This window comes from Cotesia glomerata, linkage group LG2 (assembly GCF_020080835.1).
Source record: "Cotesia glomerata isolate CgM1 linkage group LG2, MPM_Cglom_v2.3, whole genome shotgun sequence".
Classification (NCBI taxonomy): domain Eukaryota; kingdom Metazoa; phylum Arthropoda; class Insecta; order Hymenoptera; family Braconidae; genus Cotesia; species Cotesia glomerata.
The window spans coordinates 1,272,127-1,288,655 of record NC_058159.1 but is presented as its reverse complement, the minus strand read 5'-3'; the positions used below and the strand labels follow the sequence as shown (position 1 = coordinate 1,288,655).

Here is a 16,529-nt window from a genome sequence, read left to right as displayed (position 1 = left end):
TAATTTACAACTTGAATCAAGAAAATATATATGTATATATGAAAAATATTTCAAATTGCATGTGGGTACTCAAATGAAAGCTCTTGATGAGTGTAATATCGGGATGAGCTTATATATTTAAAAACGTCAATAATTAAGGAATGACCCTGTATCTCGTGAACTATTGACATTTTTAAATATATAAGCTCATCCCAATGTTACACCCATCAAGACCTTTCATTCAAGTACCCACATCATTTTTTCATATATTTGTATATATTATATATATGTATATATGAAAAATATATCAAAAATGCATGTGAGTACTCAAATGAAAGCTCTTAACGAATGTATCATCGGGATGAGCTTATATCTTTAAAAATATCAATAATTAAGAAATAACCCTGTATCTCGTGAACTATTGACATTTTTAAATATATAAGCTCATCCCAATGTTACACCCATCAAGACCTTTCATTTAAGTACCCACATCATTTTTTCATATATTTGTATATATTATATATATTATATACATGTATATATGAAAAATATATCAAAAATGCATGTGGGTACTCAAATGAAAGCTCTTGATGAGAGTAACATCGGAATGAGCTTATATCTTAAATAACATCAATAGTTAAGAAATTATAGTGAAATTAATTAATTAATAAACCAAAATTTTATTTATAGTCTGTATAAAATATTATTTTTTGATTAATTAAAGCAATTATCAAAATGTCGATTTTGATAATTTTTGATAACGAAATAGCTTGAGTTGTTTATAAAAATATCAAATATATATGAAAATTAAAAATTCTTGGATGAAATATAATACTGAAAAATATAACTAATAAATGGATTTTTAAAATTTCAGGTGAAAATTAACAGTGATCCGTGCGGTCTCAATAGGATTATATAAAGAAGCAAGCAACCAAACAGAAGCAAGTAAAAGTATTCCTTTATCATCCCACAATAACGAGATCAGGATTTAGCGTTGTGGTGTGCTGTGTGTCCGGTAAATCTGAACGAGGTAACTTGATTCTGAGCATCACAAACAGGAGACGTTCATATCTCAGATGCAAATTAGTTTGCCAGTTTGGAAACACGATTCTGACCCTGGTCATTTTGTTCACAGGATGAAGGAGACATTGGACTGGTTTCTGCTAACCCCTAGTAGATGCCTTCTACTGAGCACACCGACCCCGTTTTCATCCGTTGATCCCTTGGTCTCCTTCCCCGTCCCGGGGTTTCATTTCACCGCCTTTAAAGTCACCAAACTAAACTCACTTTCACGCCCATAGTCAACTTGGTAAATTTAAACGAAGAAGTGATAACTACCGAAACTTTTAGATCAACTTATTCCTCTAAGGCTTCATTATTTCCTTGTCTAATTAGGACTGAATGCTCCCGCGATTCTCATTTTATAAAATACAATAACCACTACCTCTGTCACTCCCGTCATCGCCATTACCGTTCCCGGCACTAATTTAAGCCTCCCAGAACATTTGATTCCATTTTCATTTATATTAAACTTTTTATACTTTTTTAAATTTTTATTTTACTCATTGTACTTATTTTTATTTTTGTCATTCAAATAAATTTTATTAAGAGTTTATATAATTTATTTACTTTCAACAATAAGAAAACTTTTTCATTTATTTTTTTTTTTAACTTCCCGCTAAGAAAATTGAAGATTTTCAAAAATCGGGAAGTTATTGTTTTCACCCCGTTTTGCAAAAATCGAGTTTTCATCAGATCTCGACGTTTGAAGGTCATAGGAAGCTTTCCTGACTACTCCCGAGAGGTTGTCACTGTGTCTGTATATGTGTGTGTGTGTGTGTGTGAAAGTATGTGAACCGCTTCTAACTTTTGAACGGCTCATCCGATTTTATCGCGGTTGGTGCCATTTGAAAGGGCTTGGCCAAACTTAGATTTATAGTATAATTTGGACCAATTCGGATCAGTAGATTTTAAGAAATCTTAAAAAAACTAAGAAAAAAAATTTTTCCAAATGTGGTTTTTTTTGGATAACTTTTAAACGGCTCTACCGATCGATTTCAAAAACTAATCAGCTCTAGACAATAAAAAACCACGTCGATCGCCACCAAGCTGGTCGAAATCGGTTAATTCGTTCGAGAGATATCGTGAACGAAAGAAAACCGAAAAAAGTGGTTTTTCGAAATTACTCCGAAATTTTTGGTTCGATCAATTAGAATCTGAAAATTCTTTATGAGACTGATAAAACTGCGTCGAATGCCGCCAACCGCGTGAAAATCGGTTAATCCATTCAAAAGTTATAATAGCGGTTTGAAAATTCCAAAAGTAGTGTTCTATGAAACTTCTATCAGACTTTTGTGCTCGAAGAGCTCAAATGCATAGAAATACTATCTCTTTGAGCTCAGCGAGCTAAAAATATCACATAAATTATATTTTGAGCTCAAAAATCTCAAAAACGTCATAAGTACAATTTTAAGCACCCAGGTATGGAATTAGCGGGAGGTTGCAGGGATGGCCTTTAGGGTGAACCGTTTTACTAATTTTTTTTATTAATAAGTTGATTTTTTTTCATTAAATTTTCAAATTTTTTTTAAATATATTATGAAGAGAATAACCAAATAGATAATTAAGAAATGACCTTGTATATATATATATATGTATATATTAAAAATATATAAAAAATGCATGTGGGTACTCAAATGAAAGCTCTTCATAAGTGTAACATCGGGATGAGCTTATATCTTTAAAAATATCAGTAATTAAGGAATGACGTTTCATTTTGTCAGCTATTGATATTTCTAAAGATCTAAGCTCATCTCGATGTTACACTCATCAAGACCTTTCATTTGAGTACCCACATCAATTTTTCATATATTTATATATATTATATATATATGTATATATGAAAAATATATGAAAATGCATATGGGTACTCAAATGAAAGGTCTCGATGAGTGAAACATCGGGATGAGCTTATATTTTAAAAAACGTCAATAGTTAAGAAAGTAAAAGGCAAATTAACAAAAGTCAATATTTAATGAATCAAAATTTTATTCATTTATATTACACAAGTCACGGTAGTCACATAGTAACTGCAAGGTTGCTATTTTTTCTTAATGGTATAAAATAAATTGTTTTTTTCTGATTAATAACAATTATTATCATTATAAAACTCTTCAATTTTTTAAATTTTTATAAAAAAATAAATTAAAAAATCGGTCAGTCAAACACGAGAACTTTAGTTAAAAATAAAAGTAATTCCAATTAAAATTCCCCATCAAATGTCAGTCAACATTAAAACGACCGTCTAAGATAAATAATAGTCAATTGCAAATAACTATTTGACATTATCAATTATCCCAGGACATTCTTCAACAAGCACAGTTAAGTAATCATAAAGCAGTCTTTGGATGTCAACGTTCGAAAGATTTTCTCCAATTTGACTGGAGACGATAATTTGCCAATCGATCACCGGCGAAGAGTACCTCATGGCCCCCCAGTTTATGATTTTAATATCCGTTGGCTTGCTATTCTCATACCGGAATAATAAATTATTCAAGTCTACACTTCCATTACAAATTGTTAAAAATTCATTGTCTTTATTTGCAGACTCCTGTTGAAACTCTTCAAATAATTTTAATATTTTTCTATCCACGTTCAGATGCTCGTCTAAATATTGCGTCACTCTGGAACAAAAATACTGGGAATAATTACCGATAATTTGTATTGTATTGAATTATAATGGAATAATAATAACAATTGAGTAAAGCGATTACTTGTTGGTGAGGTTGACGTGTAAACTGTAATCCGAAATGTTGTTTGTATGAAGCAACTTGGCATAGAACTCTCGAAACGTATTGAATTTATTGCATTTGAGCCTGAGGCCACGGCCATGAAACCTCGCAATCGCCTTCAAACACATCCTCAAGTGATCCTCATCCAATTTAGAATGAACGCATCTATATCCGGAAACAGCCTGAAGATCTTCTATAACTATGATTGGACGGCCATATCGACCCATGTCAGCAACATACAACTTGGGATAAATATCCAGTTTGTATTCCAATGTCATCTTGTTATAAAACATTTCTTCATTTGCAAAATATTTATAGTCTTCATCATCCTCGGCCGCTTGCTGGCTGAGCAATTTTATTATAACGAAAAATGTTTTTGGCTCTGAAGAGAATTTTATCACTATTTTACCACGCAGTAATTCACATTTTTTATCGTTTACTTCCGAAGATCCCTCTGAAACTTTGTCAATTGATACCGAATCCAATTCAATGAATTCGCGAGATCCCGGATCGCAAAAACAACGATTGTGGACTATTTCGGGGATTATTTCTTCTATTAATTCAATCCTCTCTTCATTATCCATTTTTTTTAAGCTAGAACAATATTTACATTCATTAGTTCTTTCATAATTTCTCAAGAATTTCTCTTTAATTATGTTTTTCCCAACATTCAATAAATAAATAAACAACTTTTGTGAGCTTACACACTGAGAAAAAAACACTTGATTCAAGGATCGAAAATTTCGAATGATTCTTCGTCAAGAAAGCGAGTTTCAAGACAAAAAATTATTGAATCAAGCCAATTTAAGCTCTTTACACGGAAAAAAGTAAACTAATAAATAATAGTCGATTTATAATAAATAATGATCAACTGGAAAAAATTACCATTTCAAACAGTAAAATCGTGATTTTATCAATCACTGTATAATATTTATGATTTAAATACTACAATTTATTGTTTACATAGAAAAAAATACTATTTCAAACAGTAATGTTCGCTATAAGAAAGTCCAAAATGTTTAAGTATAATAATTAAGAATTTTGGCTTTGATATTTATCATTTCGTACCCAAAAAATGATCTTATGATATGTAAAAAATATAAACTACAGTTACTAAATTTCTGTACAAGCAACGTCATTATTTACAAAGTAAAATGGTAAATTTTAAACGCAACGCTAGAAATCAAACTATAATTATTGATTTGCTTGAACTGGTAAAATATATATTTTAAGAGTAGAATTTTTACTGTTTCAAATGTTAAATTCTCCGAGTGTGAGACCTTCCCCTTCTCCTCATAGTATAGACTATGTATTAAAACGGCAATTTTTACTGTTTGAGACTGTAATTTTTTAAGATGAGAGAGTCGTTATTAACTATAGTGACAGCTACTAATCACATATTCGATATTAAATTACAAATTGTGGCTTTTACACTTTCTACATTAAGTTTTGTACACGGAAAAAAGTAAACTATTAAATAATATTCGATTTATAGTGAGTAATGATCAATTGGAAAAAATTATCATTTCAAACAGTAAAATCGTGATTTTAACAATCACTTTATAATATTTATCATTTAATTGCTAGAATTTATTATTTACATGGAAAAAAATACTATTTCAAACAGTAATATTCGTTGTGTGAAAATCGAAAATGTTAAAGTATAATAATTAAGAATTTTTACTTTGATATTTATCATTTCGTACCTGAAAAATGATCTTATGATATGTAAAAAATTTAAACTACAGTTACTAAATTTCTGCACAAGAAAAGTCATTATTTACAAAGTAAAATAGTAAATTTTAAACGCAACGCTAAAAATCATACTATAATTATTGATTTGCTTGGACTGGTAAAATATATATTTTAAGAGTAGAATTTTTACTGTTTCAAATGTTAAATTCTCCGAGTGTGAGACCTTCCCCTTCTCCTCATAGTATAGACTATGTATTAAAACGGCAATTTTTACTGTTTGAGACTGTAATTTTTTAAGATGAGAGAGTCGTTATTTACTATAGTGACAGCTACTAATCACATATTTGATATTAAATTATAAATTGTGGTTTTTACACTTTCCACATTAAGTTTTGTACACGGAAAAAAGTAAACTGTAATAAATAATAGTTGATTTATAATAAGTAATGATCAACTGGAAATAATTAACATTTCAAACAGTAAAATCGTGATTTTAACAATCACTTTATAATATTTATCATTTAATTGCTAGAATTTATGATTTACATGGAAGAAAATACTATTTCAAACAGTAATGTTCACTATAAGAAAGTTCAAAATGTTAAAGTATAATAATTAAGAATTTTGACTTTGATATTTATTATTTCGTACTTAAAAAATGATCTTATGATATGTAAAAAATTTAAACTACAGTTACTAAATTTCTGTACAAGAAAAGTCATTATTTACAAAGTAAAATGGTAAATTTTAAACGCAACGCTAAGAATCAAACTATAATTATTGATTTGCTTGGACTGGTAAAATATATATTTTAAGAGTAGAATTTTTACTGTTTCAAATGTTAAATTCTCCGAGTGTGAAACATTCCTCTTCTCCTCATAGTATAGACTATATATTAAAACGGCAATTTTTACTGTTGGAAACTGTAATTTTTTAAGATGAGAGAGTCGTTATTTACTATAGTGACAACTAGTCACATTTTCGATATTAACTTATAAATAGTGGCTTTTACACTTTCTACATTGTTTTGTAATATTTACATTAGTGCCACCCCGATGTCCGCTGTACTGTTTGAAACTATAAAAATTAACCGGAATCCGAGCGAATTTTACAATTTACTTTTTTCCGTGCAAAGTTATTATTTTTTTTTCAATGCATGTTAGCTTATTTTTTTAGAATCTGAAAAAAGTCAACACCTATTCATCTATTAACTATCGATTTGATCAATAAAAATAAATATTATCAAGACTTGTTTCGTTCTAAAGATATCGTCCGATAAAATTTTATATACACACAAACACGACCGGATATTCAGTCGCATTATTAAAATCGGACCGAAATTAATAACTTCATACTTTTGAAAACAATTAGTTTTAAAAGCGGGAAGTTACAAATAAAAAATTGAATATTGCAAAAAATAGTTTTTTTAGTGCAAACTGAATATTATTAATTATTCATAATATACTCGCAAATGAACTTTCCTCTGTTAAAATAACTAATAGTAACTACCACAGACTCAATGGACACAGATACAACAGAAAGGCATAAATCATACCTCGGGAAATAAATTATGAATAATAATTTACATCAGTTGTATTTTACGTTAACTACCTTTACAACTTAACTTCACCGAAACCTCTAGTCGACGTCTAGCAATTTAAACTCACTGTAGTCTACTGAGATGATAAATATACTTCTATATAAATACATATATATACACGAAATATATATACATACGTATAAATATCACCCACTGTTACCATTACATGTAATGGTAACACTGTCCCGTCCTTTCATTCCAGTTAATCAACTTCTTGCTGCTGTTACTATACGCTGTTACGTCACAAACGAGTTTATGTATTGTAGAGTTTCTTATCTGTGTTGGTTAAAAATAATATTACATATATATAGAATAAAATGATATGATATGAAGTTATCTGGAACTTTATTAATAGTAACTAAACAAAATCTAGAACTATAGATGTAGTTTAGTTAGATGTTCATTTTTTATTTTGTTTGAAAGTCTAGGCAACTAAAATTAAAAATTAAAATTTTTTGTGTTATAATTTATCTACAAATAGATAAAATAGAAAAAAAAATCTTATCATTTAAAACTGAGTAAATTTATAGTTGCATAATAGCCGGTAGAAGAGGAAATGAGCCGCAGCGATAAATGTATTTACTTAACGGCGCGTTGGATATCGTACACTAATGTGTTTATGTATGCTCGAGGTTGTCAATAATATCCCTATCTAAATCGCAGGTTGGTTGCAGTGTCACGCAAATTCAATGCCGCAAATTGCTGGAACGTATCCCAATGTTAGCAATGTTCTAGCGGACACAAGTCAAAATAATTTTGTTCAACATCATCAGCAGCAACAGCAACAACAGCAGCAACAACAACCGCAACAGCATCAAATTCACCAGGGACAATTTCCGCGGCAACAAAATAACCCCTATAATCAGCCGGTACAAGTTTCGCCGTTCGAGAGAGGCTTCGCCATGAATCAACAGGGTAATTTTTATTTCAATTTTTCGTTATCGTTGTGTCAATAATTAAAATGCCGAAATTTATTCTTCGTTTGTTTAGTTTGGTTTTTTATAGAGGAATAAAAGACTAGCAACCTTGCAGTCACTGTGTGAACCATATATAAATAAAATTTTGCTTTATTAAATAATGAATTTTGTTAAATTGCACTGTACTTTCTTAAAAATTGACGTTTTTAAAGATATAAGCTCATCTTGATGTTACACTCATCAAGAGCTTTCATTTGAGTACCCACATCAATTTTTCATATATTTTTCATGTATACATATATATATGTAATATATATTTTGAAGATATAAGCTCATCCCGATGTTACATTCATCAAGAGCTTTCATTTGAGTATCCACATGCATTTTATATATATATATATATATATATATATATATATATATATATATATATATATATATATATATATATATATATATATATATAAAATATATGAAAAATTGATACGGGTACTCAAATGAAAGGTCTCGATGAGTGTAATGTTAGTATGAGCTTATATTTTTAAAAATGTCAATAGTTCACAAGCTACAGGGTCACTTCTTATGTAGCATATTTTAAAGATATAACCTCATTTCGATGTTACACTCATCAAAAGCTTTTATTTGAGTACCCACATGCATTTTTGATACATTTTTCATATATACATATATATAATATACATAAATATATGAAAAATTGATGTGGGTACTCAAATGAAAGGTCTCGATGAGTGTAATGTCAATATGAGCTTATATCTTTAAAAATGTCAATAGTTCACAAGCTACAGGGTCATTTCTTAATTATGTAATATATATTTTAAAGATATAACCTCATTTCGATGTAACACTCCTCAAGAGCTTTCATTTGAGTACCCACATGCATTTTTTATATATTTTTCATATATACATATATATAATATACATAAATATATGAAAAATTGATGTGGGTACTCAAATGAAAGGTCTCAATAAGTGTAACACCGGGATGAGCTTGAATCTTTAAAAATGTCAATAGGTTACAAAATACAAGGTCATTTCTTAATTATGTATCTAGAAAAATGATTACATTATCTCTGATTCATTGACCAAAATTCATAAATTATCCAAAAATTCATAAAAAATGATAAATCATATCATGAAATATTTTCTTTAATTTTTTCAATTTTATTTATTTAAAAAAAATAGTTTTTTTTTTTTAAGCTTTGTATTCGATTTTTTGATCTCTTAATTAGAGCGCAAAGTGGCTTTGACAGTTTTATTCATACAAAGATTTTTTTTATTAAAAAACTTGAGAAAAATTCTTTGAACTCTCAATTGATAAAGCTATGAAAAAAATTATTTAATAATGACTGGACCATGAAAAGCTTGAATTTTTTTTCAGACAAAGTAAAGATTATTAACTAATAAAAAATGAATTTGGTAAATATATAAAATCATATTCTAACAGGTTTTATTTATTAACCTCAACTAAAAGAAACAAGAGAAAAAACGGCAATTTAAATTAAATCGCCCTGAATTTTTAAAATCGATTTATTTATTCATTGAACAGTCCCTAAAATTTTTTTCTTGCATTATAAATAATTCGTAGGCGCTTCTGTTATTTATTGTCACTAATGGATTTCGTGTGTTAAAAAAATATATGATTTCCTGATCATGCAACCTCGAATATTTAGTGGGAAATCATTCCGGTAATTTGAATAAAAAATGAGCTTACAAGTTTTATAACTTTATATACGCGTTTCATTATCGATCACACTAACACATAAAAACAGAACTATTTATTATTCATTTTTTTGGGCCACAAAACATTCAAAAAATGTCTGATTCTCGAATTAATGATTGTTTTTATGAAGATTTTAATATTAAAAAAAATTATGAGGCACAAACAACCCTAATTAACAGCAACCATCAATCACTTCTTGTCCTAGGTCATCGAGACTTTTTCGAACAATATTAAAAGTAAGAAAAATACCTTCGGCTTCCTGTTTTTATCTTAACCTGAGCTTTATTGAAAAATTATTTTCCAAAATTCAATTTTTGTCGGTAAGCTTTTTTAGCAAATATAAATGAATTTTTGCCTATTCAAGGTTTCATCATTTTCACCGAACTGACGATTGTCAATTTATTATGATAAGTATTTAGGCTGCATTTAAAAATTCTCTATCTCTAGATACATAATTAAGAAATGACCTTGTATCTTGTGAACTATTGACATTTTTTAAGATATAAGCTCATCCTGACATTACACTCATTAAGACCTTTCATTTGAGTACCCACATCAATTTTTCATATATTTATATATTTATATATATATAGATGAATTTATGAAAAATTTATTAAAAATGCATGTGGGTACTCAAATGAAAGCTCTCGACGAGTGTAACATCGAAATGAGCTTATATCTTAAAAAATGTCAATAATTAAGAAATGACATTGTATTTTGTCAACTATTGACATTTTTTAAAAGATATAAGCTCATCCCGATGTTACACTCATCGAGACTTTTCATTTGAGTACCCACATCAATTTTTCATATATTTATATATTTATATATATGAATATATGAAAAATTTATCAAAAATGCATGTGGGTACTCAAATGAAAGCTTTTGACGAGTGTAACATCGATATGAGCTTATATATTTAAAAATGTCAATAATTAAGAAATGACATTGTATCTTGTCAACTATTGACATTTTCAAAGATATAAGCTCATACTAACATTACACTCATCGAGACCTTTTATTTGAGTACCCACATCAATTTTTCATATATTTTATATATATATATTATATATATATATATATATATATATATATATATATATATATATATATATATATATATATATATATATATATAAAATATATGTATAAATTAAAAATCTATCAAAAATGCATCTGGGTACTCAAATGAAAGCTCTTAATGAGTGTAACATCAAGATGAGCTTATATCTTCAAAAACGTCAATGTTTAAGAAAGTACAGTGCAATTTAACCTAAATCATTATTCAATAACGCAAAATTTTATTTATTTATAATTCACAAATTGCAGTCACATAGTGACTGCAAAGTCACTAGTATTTATTTATCTAACAAATATCTCCAAAATTAAATAAATATATCCACTAACGCTCCTCATTTAAATCTAAAACAATCCTTCTAATCAACAGGAACCTACCCAGCCAACACACCGTACCAAGAACCTTACTCCTTCAACGCAGTGCAGTTCCCACTGCCCCCCTTGGCTTCCCCGCAAAATTACGCATACCCCAATCAAGCCGGAATGAACCCAATAGTCCCCAACATCAGTCCTATCTACAACTCTTCTCCACCTCAAGGCCAAGGCTTCGACCCCCGTTCCTACATCCCAACCCAGCCGTCCCCAATCTTCATCCTGCCCAGCAACCCCGTAGTCCAACTACCCACCCAAAGCCCCCCAAACTGCCCCAACACTCGCTCAGGAGTCTGCGGCTCTCAATACTGCTGTTCCCCAGCCGCTCCTCCTCCTTACATCCCCTTCCCCTGTCCTCTTCCCTACCCCGCGCCATTTTGTCGGCCCTTAAACTGCTACGACCCAATTTCAAGTCCTTTCTGCAAGGAGTCTTCATTTCCAACCTGCGCTTGCTGCCCAAAGAGAAGCGACTTGCCCTGCGAGCACCGTTGCGAGCCAACCAGCGAGGCTATCTGCAACAAACCAAACTGTCCTGCTTCAATCAGCCTCCAAGCTTTAGCGTCCCAATTACTGTCCATTCCAGGGGTAATTTCCTGCGCAGCGACGCGCTTAATTCTCAGAAGAGTTCCGGGGTCTAATATCAGAAATTCTACCGAAGAAACTGTCGAACGCGCCAGAAAAACTATTAATACTCTAACTCAGGAGCAACTTTTGACAGAAACTCGAAATGCGCAGCAGATAAACGCCCTAATAAACATTCACATGGCAGCTAATCCTCCAGCAAACATTATTCCCTTGCTAACTACTGTGCAATTGAAGGTCAACGTCCTTAAAAGTCTCCTGGAGACGATTATTAATCACCGAATCACCGAAAATCAAGCAGCGGGAGCAGAAACTTGCCTCGGACTAGATCCCATAATTTTGGGGCTCAAATCTGATCAAGAATTGCGAACTATCTTGGCGACTTTAAGGCAAAAGGAATGCGACCAAAGGGTTAATTACAATTTTGCTTCCTATCATTCGCAACGCGTGATTGCAGAAACTAGGTTAAAGAATATTGAGGACAAAATTGCGCTAGTAGAAGCTGAAATCGAAAGGCGTAGGTGCGCTTGCTTGCCTCCGACCTTGAGACAAACTGGAATGACCTGTCAGGATTCTAGAGGAACCGTTTGGCACGCCTATCCGGGTACACTGCCGCCATCTAGCTTCGGGAATTTTAACTACAGTGGACGGCAGCCATCTCAAGACTCGCCGGATCCATTTTGTTTTGACAAGACGAGTCCGAGGAGGCTCAATGTTCCTCATGTTGGGAGCCCGGAGACTACTTATAGGAAGCCGCCAACTATGGTTAAGGATAAAGAGGATAAAAGGTTTAGTGATGATGATTGTGGCTGCGATAAATCTACTTCTTATGATAAAAATGATGGTAAGAATGCGGGGAGCAGTAATGATTGTGAGGATGAGGATGAGGAGGATGATGAGGAGGATGATGGTCAGTGCACCTGTGATAAATTGACCGATGACGAGGACAAAAAAAAACTCCGAATAAATCCAAGCGAAGCAGGTCCAAGCGGAGGGACAGAAATTCAGGGGAAAAATGTCGGCTTTGAGGGGGTGGGTGGTGAAAAGGTAAATTTGATTGATGAAACGGAAGATAATTGCGGAAAAATTGAGGAAACTTTGGACTCCAGCGCTCAACTGAAGACTAGTAGTAGTTGTAATAATAATAATAATAAAAGTAATGATAAAATAAAAATAGCAAGACAAGAACTTCAAGATAAATTACTTCTTCAATTGAGCTCAGCTGTCGGGTCTTGCGATCCATCAAACAAAAATAATCGTAAGGCTTTTAATATTTTTATTTATATCAATTATTGTATGGTTTTTTTTATTTGTAAATATAATAATGGATGTAAGAATGAAATTAGGTATTTTATTTTTATTTCATTAAGGAGAACGGGACACAATGGGAGTGGATTTTGAGAGGTTTATTTTTCTTTAATAAACTAAGATGATTGGAATTCTAGACAACTTGCGCAGTAGAGAATTTTATTTTTAATATTTTTTTTTCCATAAAATAATTTTTTTTTCAATCATTTTATTTTTATTTAAAACATATTCAAAATTTTTTTCTATTTTTAGGTAGATTTCTTTAGAAATCTGTTGCAGAGGTACTCATATCGGAATTGAGATTGAAATTTATTTTGTTGAGTTATAGCGAAAAATATCAGGTCAAAAGTTTACACATACACTGAAAAAAAAAATTCTTTCCTAGAGTGTAAATTTTCTTAGCTCAAGAAAATAATAAAGAAGGTTGAAAATTTCTTGAATGAAGTCAAAGTTTTTTGATCCAAGAAAATTTTTTCTTGCTCCAAAATAACTTTCGTTTTCTTTAAAATATTCTTGGCACAAGAAATTTGTTTTTTTTTGGAGGATTTCTTAGCATTTTAGAAATGATTTCTTAGTATTTAAAAAATGATGTTTAAGAAATGATTTCTTAAATATAAACAAATCTTCTTAAATGCTAAGAAATCCTATAAACTCAAATTAGCTTCAATTCACCTCATTTTACTTTTTAATTTAATAATTTTTTCTATTTTTTCTATAACTTTTAAAATCTGAAAAAATATCAAAAATAATTTATTTTATAGAACAGCCTTCAAATAACTTTAACATATCGATACTGCCATCCTGATACGTCGTATCTCACATTTAGAAAATTTTACAGCAGTCGGTAAAAACAGTTCATTTTTAACATTGATTAAATGGGATTAAACGAATGAAAATAGTTATTGGCCTTAAAAATTTTAATATGACTTGTATAATATTGTTGTGATTCTATTTTTCAAAAAAAAAAAGAGTCAATATGCCAAATTTTGTAGGAAGCGACGTATTAGAATGACAGTATCGATATTTTATTGTACCGGAATTATGTAAAGTGCGTGTTATAGCTCATAAAATAAGCTACAATTTTCACTATTTAAATTAATCTATAATTTCCTTCTAGTTTTTCAATTTTATGAAAGTTCTAAAGGTAGTACCAAAAATTTCAACTATTTTATTATGCTCTGAAATTAATAAATTTAGATTTTTAGGTCGGGTATGGCCAAATGGTGCTTTTTTTAGTCAAAATGTGTGACTGTATTTGTAAAAAAATCGCACCTCGTTGTGTCCTGCTAATTAGTCTCCCTAAAAAGTAATTGTTTATTTAAGAAAGAAGAAAAATTACTTTTTAGATGAGAAAAAGGAAGAATTAACCTTGACAAGTGATGGAAGTAAATACTCGAACCCTTTTTCCCAAGATCCATCAGAGAGCGGCTTCGAGAATGAAGGAATGGGTCTAGATAAATTTATATCCGGAGCACTTTCGGTTATCAGTGGGTTCAGTAATCACGTGGCGTCATTTGGTACAATTATTGGTGATAAAATAACCGCTTTAAGATCGCATCTGGCGCCTGAAATTTCTCATCCATTATTCCCGAGGTTCTCCGCAAATTCCCCAAGCACTTGCTCTAATAATCATCATAATTATGATACTCCTCATTATTCGGGACGTGAAAACTCAAATACACTCGCTCAAATAAATAATAACAACTACGACAATAATTATCCCGATAAATTGTCTCGTACAAATTGTCTCTTCGGCAAATTAAAATCCAGTAAAATAAGAAGATTAAATTTTGATGGACGCAAAACCCAAGGCGGAGAATTTTTTATTGAATTTAATTCCAATGAAAAATTATCGGGGGTAAAAAATATAATTATCCAGGACAAAACGAATGGAAAAACTTACATTTTAATGAGACCGAAATTGAATACTTATAATAATAATAATAATAATAATGATAATTATTATTATTATGATAAATTGTGGAAAAAGTTATACAAAGAAGAGAAAACTCTATTGATAAGAAGTAGATTGAAAAATTCTCAATCAACAATTCAATTGACACCATTTATTCCTTTTACGGTTGTTAAGCCGCCGGAATGTCGGCATGAAAATACGCCGACGCTTGAAATAACGCAAAAATTAGTAATGAAGAAAGTTAAATTACCGAATGTTGGTTGTGATAACAATCGATTGAAAACCAGCCGAAAGTTTAGGTCTTTGTCTCGAGTTGAAAAATCGAGAGAGATAATTAAAGTCTTTGGGAACAAAAATGGGGATGAAAATCAAACCAACATTAATTATGAAAATGAAGGAACTCTTCCGGAAAATTCGAGATCATTCGGTAGCGAGAGCTGGAAAAGTTCTGAGAATTGTTGGAGCTCTGAAAGTACCGCTGGTGAAAATTCGGTAAACAAAATTGAACTTTTTGAATTCAATTCGGTTGAAAATCAAATGGAAGTTTCTTCGGAGTCGATTGTTGGTGTTCACGATTATGGATTATAAAATTTTATATTTAATTTATTAATTTATAATTTGGTGTTATTTCAATTGATAGTAAATTATTGATATTAAATTTTTTTTTTTATTTTATAAAATTGTAATGGTAGTAAAAATAATTAAACATTGTTTTTGACATTGTTTTTAGAAAAAATTTATTCGTTTCTAAAAACGCATAGGCTGATTCTTTCAAAAGGACAGCTGACAATTCTTAGATTGATTAAAATTAAAATGTATTAAAATAAGAAATGACCTTGTATCTTGAGAACTATTGACTTTTTTAAAGATATAAGCTCATCCTGATGTTATACGGATCAAGACCTTTTATTTGAGTACCCACATCAATTTTTCATATATTTTATATATTTATATGTTTCATAAATACCATAAATATAAAATATATAAAAAATGACATGTGGGTACTTAAATGAAAGGTCTCGATGAGTGTAACATCGAAATGAGTTTATATCTTAAAAATGTCAATAATTAAAAAATGATATTGTATCTTGAGAACTATTGACATTTTTAAAGATATAAATTCATCCCGATTACACTCATCGAGACCTTTCATTTGAGTACTCACATCAATTTTTCATATATTTATATATTTATATATATGTATATATGAAAAATATATCAAAAATGCATGTGTGTACTCAAATGAAAGCTCTCGATGAGTGTAACATCGAAATGAGTTTATATCTTAAAAAATGTCAATAATTGAAAAACGACCTTGTATCTTGTGAACTATTGACATTTTTAAGGATATAAGCTCACCCCGACATTACACTCATCGAGACATTTCATTTGAGTACCCACATCAATTTTTCATATATTTATATATATTACATATATGTATATATGAAAAATATATCAAAAATGCATGTGGGTACTCAAATGAAAGCTCTTGAAGAGTATAACATCAAGATGAGCTTATATCTTTAAAAACGTCAATAATTGAAAAAGGACC

General features: G+C 30.2%; 2 protein-coding genes across 5 annotated transcripts; one reads left to right on the top strand and one right to left on the bottom strand.

Annotated features, from left to right (window-relative positions):
• Nucleotides 1–3,147: 3,147 nt before the first annotated feature.
• LOC123258458 lies at nt 3,148–8,366 on the bottom strand. Of its 4 annotated transcripts, none has more exons than XM_044718459.1 (3): nt 7,203–7,243; nt 3,753–4,364; nt 3,148–3,662 (listed from the first exon to the last, which is right to left on the bottom strand). In XM_044718459.1, the coding sequence occupies exons 1-3, from the start codon at nt 7,226–7,228 to the stop codon at nt 3,314–3,316; spliced, it is 987 nt and encodes a 328-aa protein (XP_044574394.1). In that variant the 5' UTR covers nt 7,229–7,243; the 3' UTR covers nt 3,148–3,313. The 4 variants fall into 4 exon arrangements, with proteins under 4 accessions (XP_044574394.1, XP_044574397.1, XP_044574396.1 ...); XM_044718462.1 differs by lacking the exon at nt 7,203–7,243 and adding an exon at nt 8,361–8,366 and having other exon boundaries at nt 3,149–3,662; XM_044718461.1 differs by lacking the exon at nt 7,203–7,243 and adding an exon at nt 7,077–7,180 and having other exon boundaries at nt 3,149–3,662.
• LOC123260085 lies at nt 7,504–15,565 on the top strand. The gene is made up of 4 exons (XM_044721022.1): nt 7,504–7,640; nt 7,729–7,980; nt 11,171–13,012; nt 14,409–15,565. Exons 1-4 carry the CDS (start codon nt 7,622–7,624, stop codon nt 15,563–15,565), a joined length of 3,270 nt encoding a protein of 1,089 aa, XP_044576957.1. The 5' UTR covers nt 7,504–7,621.
• Nucleotides 15,566–16,529: the final 964 nt, after the last annotated feature.

What these genes read in the sequence shown, in the direction of transcription:
- LOC123258458 (XM_044718459.1), bottom strand. Translation starts at nt 7,228, where the DNA reads ATGGTAACAGTGGGTGATATTTATAC. An exon ending in ACAGTGGGTGATATTTATAC is followed by an intron (nt 4,365 to 7,202) that starts GTATGTATATAT and finishes ATATTGTTCTAG; the next exon opens with CTTAAAAAAAATGGATAATG. An exon ending in CACGTCAACCTCACCAACAA is followed by an intron (nt 3,663 to 3,752) that starts GTAATCGCTTTA and finishes TTTTTGTTCCAG; the next exon opens with AGTGACGCAATATTTAGACG.
- LOC123260085 (XM_044721022.1), top strand. An exon ending in CTTCGCCATGAATCAACAGG is followed by an intron (nt 7,981 to 11,170) that starts GTAATTTTTATT and finishes TCTAATCAACAG; the next exon opens with GAACCTACCCAGCCAACACA. An exon ending in TCCATCAAACAAAAATAATC is followed by an intron (nt 13,013 to 14,408) that starts GTAAGGCTTTTA and finishes ATTACTTTTTAG; the next exon opens with ATGAGAAAAAGGAAGAATTA.